Source organism: Mastomys coucha, unplaced genomic scaffold (assembly GCF_008632895.1).
Source record: "Mastomys coucha isolate ucsf_1 unplaced genomic scaffold, UCSF_Mcou_1 pScaffold22, whole genome shotgun sequence".
NCBI lineage: Eukaryota > Metazoa > Chordata > Mammalia > Rodentia > Muridae > Mastomys > Mastomys coucha.
This window is the reverse complement of record NW_022196905.1, coordinates 30,286,506-30,297,497: the sequence shown is the minus strand read 5'-3', so window position 1 is coordinate 30,297,497 and position 10,992 is coordinate 30,286,506. Positions and strand designations below refer to the sequence as shown.

The following is a 10,992-nucleotide window of genomic DNA, read 5'->3' as shown; positions in this document are numbered from 1 at the left end:
ATCCAGAATGGAAGCTGACATGGTATTATCAAAAGGTTAAAGCTTTATCATTATCATTTGGCTCTGAAATTATTGTATTGGCATCTTGTAAATTATGTTATTATTGATACATAAATCTGATTGGCTAATTAAGCATTAAGAGTCTTGATTCTGCCAGGTGGTGGTGGCACACGCCTTTAATCCTAGCACTTGGTAGGCAGAGGCAGGCGGATTTCCGAGTTCGAAGCCAGCCTGGTCTACAGAGTGAGTACCAGGACAGCCGGGACTACAGAGAGAAACCCTGTCTCGAAAAACCAAAAAAAAAAAAAAAAAAGAGTCTTGATTCTACCTGGTAATTAAGGGTTGAGATGGCTAACCGGGGGTGCGTGGAGCGTTGTGTGAAAGCAAGAGGAACTCAGGGGCTCCATCTGAGAGATGGCCTGGTGGGAGCTATGTGGCCTAGCAGGGCTGGCAAGTGGGTGGGCCGAGAGACTGAGTGAGTGAGATCACCTGGCACAGGGGCTAGCTCTAGATATTTCTCGCAACAAGACCTGGCTTTTGCTCCATGTATGGAAATGTGTGATGCATACACTCACCCCCCACCCCCTGTGCAGTCAAAGAGGACCTTTTACAGCAGAACACATGCCACCGACCTTCATCACACACGATGCCAAACCAGGCCTGTGTGGCACCTTTAACTGCCGCTAGGCTGTGCCACAGGGCATATTGTAAACTGCAAACCTACCTTAGGTGTTGCTGTCACTGAGCTAAATGCCAAGTTTCTTAGCACAGCTCAGGGCCCTGTGAGGCCTGGGCTATCTTTCCCTCTACCTGCTTGGGGCCAGTCTCGTAGGTTCCTTCTGGGTCTCCTTCCTCACATAGCATGAGTTCCCTTCTGCTCCCTAGCCTTTGCACATGCGTTTTTCTAACAAACTCTCACAGACTCAGGTACACACATACAAGCATGCTTCCTATGCCACTATCATCCATTCATTTGAAACAGGAGGCCCAGGTTCCTGTCCTTCAGAACACTACTGTTGGCAGGTGGTTATGATAATCAGTTGATGGATGCCTCTCTCTCACATCAGGCTGATTCTACCAGGGCAGATCTTGCATCCATTTTTTTTCCCCCAAAGACCTCCTTGAGGTCCCAGTCAGTATTCGTGTCCCCATGTCTATAAATGACTGGGGCATATGGCTGAGAACTCTGACATTGAGTGTTGATGATGATAGTCAGCGGTCTGGGGACAAACCCTGGGAGCTACAGAGGACACCATCAGCGGCCCACCACACCCACAGTCTCTTCCTGCCCATGACTGACTTCACTTCCCAGCTTGCCTTGTAGCAAGTGATGCTGTGTGACAACTCAGCCAATGCACCTGTGAGTGGCAACCCTGTCCTTAGGACCTGCAGGAAGGCAGCCTGATTGTGGCTGCTTGGCCAAATCGGGGCAGAAAACCATAAATTAGCATAGAAAGGGTCTGTGGTATAGCTCGGGTGAAAAGTGGGTATTGTGTTGAGTATACAGGGAGCTCTCCTTATCCAAAAGACAACTAGGTTGCTGTCAGATTTGTGGAAGCTTATTCACCCTAAGGACAGCCCTGGGGACTTCCCCCTCCCCATTCCTCTTCGTGGCTCTTTGGAGTTTTACAAGCTATAAATTGGTTTCACTGTAAAAGTAGAGTTCTCTCCCATGACACAAACACAGGGTTGGGAAAGGGGGACGCATCTGTTCCTCCAAGAAAGCCCCCACCCTACTCCTCCAGGACCACATCCCTGTCCCCAAGCTGATGAGGAAGAAAGGGCATGTGTCTCACTGTGGTAACTGTTCTACCTCTTGAGGCTGCTGAGCTTGAAGGAGAAGAGTGAGAGTCACACTCTTGGGTGTGGTCACCTGGATGGGGAACCCCCTCCCCAGACTCTAGCTGGCTTCATCAGACACCTTCCCAAGCAAATCAGAAGTCGGTTGAGACACACCCCTGCTCCCAAGGGGATGCAGGGAGCCCCAACAGGCTCCCAGGGAGCTACATGAGCTGCTACTGATGTCATCTGACCTCTGAACAGCATCTCAGGGTGAAGCATTTAGTCCAAGAATCCTCCGTAACCCACGAGGGCACCACACTTTTCAAAGATCCAAGTCCCAGCAAATCGGAGCTCTCTAGGTGGTCCTGACCAATGAGCTGCCAATGGTCAGCAGCTCCCCCTTTATACAGCAGCAGTGTGCTTGGCCATGACCCCACTATTTACAAGCCCAGGTTTAGCCAGAGGCCTAGACATCCCACTGTGGGGCATTGCTGCTGTTGTCATCTGCAGAAAAGGCCAGTGTTACATTTGACACTCCAGCAAAGGACTCCTGAGGCCCAGTCTCTTAAGACCACAGGTAGAGCCCTAACCCTGAGTGGCCTCCAGCCTCCCCCTACCCAGCCAGTCTCACACAGCTTCTGAGCCAGTCCAGCTGCTGGCCCTTCCCACAAATGATACATACATCGAAATATACAAAGAATGCTCCATTGGCCTTTCCTCGTTTGCAGTGAGCTCTAAGCATCCTGCTAACCATAGCTTTGACTGTGTGGATCCTTGGCTGGTGCCACGGGTATGCGCCATGTGGACTAGCTGCACTGAGTAACTGTTTGTTTGAGATCTTGCTGTGCTTTACTATGCTGCCCTGTCCCCTCCCTGACCCTCCTTGGGTGGACACTTGCCACCTGCCTGTTGCCCAGCAGCCCTCTTTCCATCTCAGGTGGCAGGTTTCAGTTTCTTCCAGGAACGACCTGGGTCTCTCAAGCTCAGGCACTGCCAGCAGCCAACTTAACTCCAGGTAAAACTGGCTGCTCAGGACATTGATTGCCCTGGGTAGAACTGGTTGTTTTAGGGGTAGGGATTGGGTAACGACTACCCAGAGGCTCAGTGTGGGCAGTACAAAGACAGATAAGAGAGATGGCTTTCTCCCCCCAGAGACCTTGAGATCTGGAGGGGAGATGGTGTCTCCCTAGAGCCAGTATAGAGGAAACTCAGCCACTGGGTTTGTGAAATACTGCTTAGTCCTTGATTCAGTCATACTTGAAGGGGCCCTTCAGTCATGTGAATTCATTGATTTCCAGTGTAAGCCTGAGCCTGCTCTCTGTAACATAGACAGGATCTCCACACTCTGTACCCGAGCACAGGCCCCTGCCAGGCCCATCTCAGAGGCTACCTCTTTGTGAATGTACTTGGTCTCTGCTTTGCCAACCCTCCAAAGCCCAGGCCCCACAGGAACCCCTTGGCTATGTTTATTTCTCTTGTTCCTGGCCACACGTGAAGTCACTGCCCCATGAGAGGGTAACACAGGGTCCAATTCTTGCCTGAGGCATAGGTGGAAGGTCACCTCTGCCTAAAGGAGCCTGAAAATGCCCTCACCACAGCGAGAGGCATGGAAGGGATCCAAGAGGGGAAATCCCCCCACTGGGTAGCTCTGAAGGAACTAGGGCCATGGTTCTAGCCTTGACAGAGTGAGAACTCAACAAAGTGTTCCCCTGGCCAGAGTGAACCCCCAGATACTTCTCTGCTGCAGCTACATGGACTTTTCAAATGCACACATGTCTTCTTCGGTCGAACTCCCTGTTCTAGATCGGCAGAGAAGCCAGGAAGTGTCTCCTTCAAGCTGGCCCCTCTTTTCACAGCAGCACGTGGCATGGGACCACCTTGGGTCCCTTGGTGTACCATGCAGTCCGGACTTCCCACCCCTTTGCAAAGCCAACATAGTTGGGTCTGTGACCATGTTCCTTTGCCTTTGAGGATTCCTGGGTCCTTGGTTCTGAGCCCTGTGCTGACACCACAGCAGGACCCCCCTCCTGGTATGTGTGTGGGGAACCTGATCTTGTGGCTGAGATCTGTGGAGTCTCAGCAGAGAACTCCCTACCTTGCCTTACCTCCAGCCGTGTCCGGTCCACATCTTTGGGCAGTTTCACACGAATTCGGTTTGTTACGATGAGGGAATCATAGGGGTATATCTGTAGGAAAGACACCACAGGGTTATCTTGAGAAGCAAGCACCCCTGAGCTGACCAAAAGGCAAACCCGGATACATACTTGTGCAGGCTGTGGACATGCACATTTCATAGAGAAAACACAACAAAAAGGATCTTTTAACCTGGGCAGGTGCAGCGAGGTGGGAGATGTCGGTTAGTGAAGATGGTCCCTTACCTTATACTCTGTAAGAGAAGAGCAGAGACCACAAGACTGACTTAGGAATTAAAGACTCCATGCCCAGGATGAGAGCAATCCTCTTCCTGGGCAACTCCCACCCCCAGTCAGCTGGGCCATGCTTGGTCTCTGGTCCCCTGAGCAGCCTTCATGGGACTCTGGTCTTAGATTTTAAGGGATTTCAAGGCTCTCCCATAGCAAACTAAGAGCAGGAGGCATGGCCAGGAGGCTGCAGGCCACACTGGAAGCTGTGTAGCGGCACTGTGCTTCTAGGCTGAGAGATGTCTTTCCTGGTGACGTTCCAGGCTACTCTAGAGAAAGACATCAGTCTCAGTTTACCCAGATATGCAATGGGTTCTCCGGGGAAACTTTCTGAGGGGTGTTGTGGAGTCTGATGCCTTTAGCGATATGTACCTGCCATCTCTCTACCACAGTCTCTACCTTGTCTTTTCTTCTTCTTCTTTTTGACAAGGTCTCACTGAGTTTAGGCTAGCCTTGAACTTAATGTAGCTGAGGCTGATCTTGAACTCTTGATTCTCCTGCCTTCCCACCCCATTGCTAGGATTGCAGTATGCACCATCACATGTAGTTTATATGGTGCTTGGGGACCACATCGAGGGTATGGGAGGCAAGCCCTCTGCCACCCGAGCTGTATCCCAGGCCCTCTTGATCATGCTCCACTTCCTGTTTTAAGCTCCCAAGCTCTGCACTGCTCCTTCTGACAAGGGTTTTCTCTAGACTTAAGGTATCAGATAGAAGCTAACGCGGTTTAGATGGCAGGGGCTCCCTGCACACAGGAAAGGTCATGAGAATCTGGCCCTCAAAATCATTCTGGAAGGAAGATGCCTGTATGAGGCAGGCCCTTGGTCTTCTGATTGGGGACTCTGGAGTGCCAGCTCCGTGGCTGGAGACTGGGACAAACCACTTAAGAGCAGGCTGGATGCTGCCATCTGTGTGCCAACTGGTATGCAAGAGCAAGATTCCCCCAGCATTCCAGAGGGTCACAGTGAGCATGGCCAAGTGCGTGACCCTATTCAGAGCTGGGAGAGCAGCACTGAGTGGAGTGCCTGTCACATGACTAGCTGGCCACTCACACACATGTCAGCAGACACATAGTGGAAAAGGGAAAAATGGGGTTTGACTTGTACTGTTCAGCTCAGACCCTGGAAGCCGTTTGCTTCTAACTCTGCTCTACTCCAAGAGATGCACAGCACTAAAAAGCACTGACAGGCCCCTGTAGGATAGGATGAGAGAACTGAGGGTCACCAGGTACCACTTCAGGGGACCCTTCATCCAGGGTGCAGAGCCTTCTGCCAGCAGGTCCCGGAGGGGTGGTCTCAGAATGAGACTGGTAAACATGTGCTAGTGATTCTGGCCTAGCCAGAGACCACAGGGGTCCCCAGTTATGTGTACCTCGCGTGCCCCAGCTGGCATCCGGGTCTGATCCACAAGGGGCCAGGTTGGCATTCTGGAAGAGAGAAAGAGAGAGAGACCGGCAAGAGGCAGGTTGTATGGGGCGGGCAGTAGGGGGCTGGAAAACAGCCCCCAGTGCATTCTGGGTCCTCATACAGCTGGGAGAAGAGGGTGTTTGACAGGTTTATGTGACAAACAGACGATGTCACCTAACGTTGAACATTGGAAAGTGAATGCCCAGGATATGTGCCCTATGGGCTGCTGGCTTTCACACCTACCTCAGAAGCTTTTGAACCCTACCTGTCTGATCAACCCTGCCCTACCTTTAATCATGAGCTCTGGTGCCTGGGTCCCGTTCTGTAGCTGGTATGGCCTACAGGGCAGTTCAGCATCCTTTCCTGTTCTGATGTTGTGATAAGGATATCCTGTGATATCTCTGTCCCTCCTTGTGAAAAGTAGCTTCCATTTGCTGTTCCCACACTCTAGGTAGACCCGAGAGTCACTCCTTTCTCACTGTGCGTATAAGATGGCAAAGGGGCGCTCACTGACTACTGCTCCTGGTGGCTATGCACTGTTCTCTTTGTATCCCCAGAATCCCCAGCTACGTAGTCCAGAGCACCAGTGTCTGTGCTTTAAGACAAAAGGGGCCCCTGCCTCCCTCTGGAAACCATAGGCACCCCCATAGCTCCAGGTTTACAAAAGATCCTGATGTCCAGAAGCCCCTAGTATGCTGGACACAGTGGCCTTGCTCTGATATTCATACTCAAAAGTAACATTCTAGACAGGATGTGGGCAGCTGACTGTCCCCTGACTTGGGCTCTGCTCTCCACTGCCTATGGCTGTCATCTCAGGACCATCTTGGTCATTAAAGGTTTTTTTCTTCCTCTTCTACCCACGTGGAAAAACCTATCTTACAAGCTACCCCCATCTATGGGGTCCCTGCCCAAAGTGCACTGAGCACCCACAGGGCTGCACCATCCCTGTCTCTTCTGACTTCTGCCACTGCCACGCCTGTTGTCTATACCCGAATTGTGGGGTGAGCTGAGCTCCCCAAAGAATGTCTGATGGTACTCCAGTGCCCAGCATAGTCCAGGGGCTGAAACGGGGTCAGAGCTGTTGAGCAGAGTTTCTGAAACAGGCCCCAGGGATTGCATTTCAGCAGAGCACTGCAATAGAGGTGCCCTATCCTCCGCCTGCAGATACAGTTACAAGGAAGTGGCTTCTGAAGGACCGGAAAGCAGGCGAAAGTGGGGCACAAGCTGTGAGCAGGCTCCACACCCCAGAGAACATGGAAGCTGAGACACTCCACACACTAAAACCCTTCATCTGAAACAAGGAAATGGAGGCACAGAGATACCTGTTACCTCCTTCCTACCTCAGAGCTGGATCCAGCAGGCTGTGACTGGTTGTTGAGAGGGTGAGTGTGTACACAAGGGGTTGAAATGGGCCTTTGTTTAAAATTTCTGATATTTAGCTTACCATGGATTTTTGGTCATGGGTTTGCCTGGCTTCCTTCCTTCCTCCCTTCCTTCCTCCCTCCCTCCCTCCCTCCCTTCCTTCTTTTATTTCTTGCTTTGTTTGTTCTTTGAGATGTCTTGGCTGGACTAGAACTTGCTATGTAGATCAGGCTGGCCTCAAGCTCATAGAGATCTGCCTGTCTCCGCCTCCCAGTGCCAGGATTGAAAGCATGCACCACCAAGTCCAAAAGACCTGGGTTTTGAACATGACTTCTGTGACTCAATCTTAGGGTTCCATCCTAGTTTGCCCTACTGGGTCCTAAGCCCTACATCCTTAGCGAGGGGTCTTCTCATCAGTCAAAGACTCTCCTTGACTTCTCACCTTCACCACTTCCCCTTAGAGGTTTTCAAAAACAGCTTTGGGAACATTTTCTCAGCCTCAGACAAGCATCCCAGGCACACATGTCCATCAGGGAGCCTCTGGTGCAAATTGAGGCCAGTCTGCCTTTGCAGCCAGGACAGATGGATGCTAAGGAGGAACGCTGCCACCTAGTGTTTGAAATCTCATGTCACAAGCAGTCAGTCACCTGTGCCAACAAGCAAAAGGAGCTTCCTCCAACCATCTAGGTGTGAGGAAAGGAAGGAAGGATGAGGAGTGGGCCAGCCTCCAAATGGAGGAACAGGTCTAGAGCAGAGAGAGTAGAGTCTATGCCCCATGTGGCTCTACAGACCACTCAGTGCAGGGGAGTCTTAGGCTAACTGTCTGTGAGGTCCAGCAGCCGAGCAGAGTGCCAAGAACCAGCCCAAGGCTGCACCGCCTGACCCCACCCTGCCTAGCTTCTCCACAGTTCTCAGTGAGTGCCAGGGGTTTTTAAAAGTGATATGTTATTTGTCTTCCTCATCTGGGCACTTGTCAGCTCTACCAACACATTCTGTAATCTTGCTGCGCCCTTCAAGGTTGGAAGCATTCTCAGGCTTTACAGGCAAGGCTCAGAAGGGTCAAGCATCTTGCTGAGTTCACACAGAAAAAGCACAGGACTGTAGGAGTTTGAACCCATGGGCTTTTCTTTCCCAAGATTACACTATGGTTGCTAGTATGAATGAGATCATGGCCACCCACACCGGCTGCGGTGATTTTCCTGCTAACGCCACATAGGAATGAGAGGCCTGACTCAACAGACACTGGTGTGGAAGAGGGGCTGGGGGGCTTGTGTCTGAAGTCATGACTCATGTGGAAACCATTACCAAGACAAAGCTCAGGGAAAGATCTCATAGTCATATGTGTTCTTATAATCACTCAGATATAAGAACATTTCCCACCCTTGTTAGTTCTAGGAAATAAAGACTATGAAAGTTACATAGCTTGCTTCAAGATGGCTGTGATCCAGGGCTCCCAAACATACACACTCTCTCCAGGATCTCAGCTGAAGATCTATAGTCACAGATAGACCACCCCTGCCCCCACCCCTATCCCATGCCTCTTTCAGAGACAAGTCTTATAGAGTCCAGGTTAGCCTTGAACTCACTTTGTAGCTAAGGCTGGTCTTAAACTCCTGGTCCCTTTGTCTCTTCAAACACTTTAAAAATATAAATTTACATTCTTTTGAGGCAAGGTCTCACCATGTAGCCTAGGCTGTCCTAGAATTTTCTATACAGACCGGGCTAGCCTTGAACCCACTGACATCTGCCTGCCTCTGCCTCCCAAGTGCCTGGTTAAAGGTGAACACTGCCATGCTTAGCTGACATAAACATTTTTGGAGTTTTATGAACACATGGAAACTAGACTCAAAAGGAATAAGGTTTAGCATTTACCTTTTGGTTTAAGCTTGTGGGCAAGTCACTCTGTAGCCTTGGTTACTCCTGTTTACTAGATCTGTCTGGTTTCAAGACTGTGCAAGGCACCTATATAAGTTGTCTGTGACTGCTGGGTTGTTTGGTGCCTTTAAGTTTCTAAGTTCTGTCACTGTTTCACAGGGACACTGGTGCTCTCTGTTCCTGCTTACTGTAAGTATGTTATCTCTAGTATATTTGAAACTTAATGTGACTGTTACAGCATCATGACTCCCAAATTTTTTCTTATTATTTCTATTTGTTTAAGAGTAGATTTTCAGATGCCTTAAATCCCAGCACTTGGGAGGCAGAGGCAGGCAAATTTCTGAGTTCGAGGCCAGCCTGGTTTACAGTGTAAGTTACAGGACAGCCAGGGGTACACAGAGAAACCCTGTCTCAACAAAACAAAACAAAACAAAACAAACAAACAAAGAATACATTTTCAGTGTGTATCTTGCTATTTTTTTTAACCCAACCTGAAAGCCTGTTTTCTATGTTGGAATTTAGTTTGTTCACAGGTAACATCAGCATTTCTCCAAGTAGAATTTCTTCCAAGGAACAGCCACAAGGACCTTCCGATGGCCAGTCACTATTCTCTTACAGATGGGCCAGGCAGCACATGCCAATCATTACTGGCTTATTTAAGGAGAGACCTACAGGAGTTGGCTCCTAGTCTGCTGGACTGTGACCATCTTCCTCCTGCAGCAGGTTTGGGTATCAGGACATTCTCATGACCTTTGACACGTACCACACTGGGGGTCACTAGGTCTTTGTGACAAACCCCTCTTGGAGCACGACTCGAGAGAAGACCTATCCCTTCAGACAAGGGACATGATAAGAGGGTCGCGATCATGACTCTCCAGTCTTCACTATCAGGAAATTGACTGGCGTTTTGGTAGCTTTTCTCATGCAATGCAATTTGTTTGTTTTTGATGGGACACTCTCCTGAGGCTTCCTCTCCTTTGGATCTTGCTCTCACTGAGTCTGTGCTTTGACTTAGACTACTGCTTCCCCCCAAATCCTTTCTTGAATGATTTGAGTCTGGGGCATTGCAGGTCACTGGCAAAGGTTTGTGGGCAAGCACTGCAGGAACTCCAGAGAGAAGAGGCAGGTCTGAACTGCTGGGCATGGCTGTAAGAGACTGTTCAGATGATTGAACAGCTAGCCTTCTGACGAGGATGCATGGGTGGATGTACAGGTATTGGAGGGCGAGGATGGAAAAGGGCATGTGCAGGAAACCAGAGATCCCACAGCCAAGTGGAAAGTCAGAACTCTTGTGAGGATGGACTCCGCCTTTGGGAGTTCAAGCCCAGGGCACTTAGGTCTGCTCATAAGATCTGCCTCCCAGTCCTGCAGGGAGTTAAGATGATATTCACAATAGTTCCAGGATGGAAGATGGACCCACTAGAGTCCACTATTCTCAAGAGAACTTGGTAGAAACCATGATCTCTGCAGACATGGAAACTCCCCAATGTGCTAGGAAAGCTCAGATTCTCCCAGGTGGTTGCCTTCTATGTGTCCTCCTAGAGAGCTGACTGGACGCAGGCTGGGCATGCAGACAGCCCAGAGTTCTTACTTACTTTCCTCTCAATCACAAAGCAAACACCTAGGACCTGACTTGATTGGGGACACATATTAGCTAGGTCAAGCTGGAACACTGGCACCTCTGGGCCCCTTGCTTAGAGAGCAACTGTTCCAGGTAAAAAGAGAACTTCCTAGAGAGACAGACAGAGTTCCCATATCCCTATATCCCTGACTCTACGTAGAGAATCTTACATCTAATGCTAGAGGAATCCTGTTTCCAGCCCCCTTGCTTTCCCTGTGGAAGACAGATTCCATTGGAGAAAACTCAGAATCATGCAACATGCAAGGTCCATTTCAGAGCAGGAAGGAAGGTCAACAGGAGGGAAGGACCATGAACCTCTAAAGTTCATCCATACAGAGGTACCTGCATGCGGAACACCCTGAATCTAGGTCCTGAGCAGAAGCACAGTAAATCAGAGCCTAAGAAGGTAGAGAAAACAACGGCTGGTCCCAAAGGATGCCTGTGGCCCCTGGAGATGCCTCCTTGGTCATTGGAATGTCCCATAGAGAGAAGGATAATTCAGACAGTTGGCCCTGAGTTCACATTG

The 10,992-nt window shown here is 50.0% G+C and overlaps 1 protein-coding gene across 15 annotated transcripts in view; it reads right to left on the bottom strand.

Annotated features, from left to right (window-relative positions):
• Positions 1-10,992, bottom strand: part of Ablim2 (actin binding LIM protein family member 2) — a 125,736-nt gene that overhangs the window by 6,629 nt on the left and 108,115 nt on the right. For 7 of the 15 annotated variants that reach the window (XM_031341773.1, XM_031341779.1, XM_031341772.1 and 4 more), the window contains 3 exons: positions 5,574-5,628; positions 4,161-4,168; positions 3,888-3,968 (listed from right to left, as the gene is read on the bottom strand). In XM_031341773.1, coding sequence (XP_031197633.1) covers positions 3,888-3,968; positions 4,161-4,168; positions 5,574-5,628 — 144 coding nt within the window. Of the gene's footprint in view, positions 1-3,887; positions 3,969-4,160; positions 4,169-5,573; positions 5,629-10,992 lie in introns of those variants that run through there. The other 8 variants (XM_031341788.1, XM_031341783.1, XM_031341784.1 and 5 more) reach the window with 2 other exon arrangements.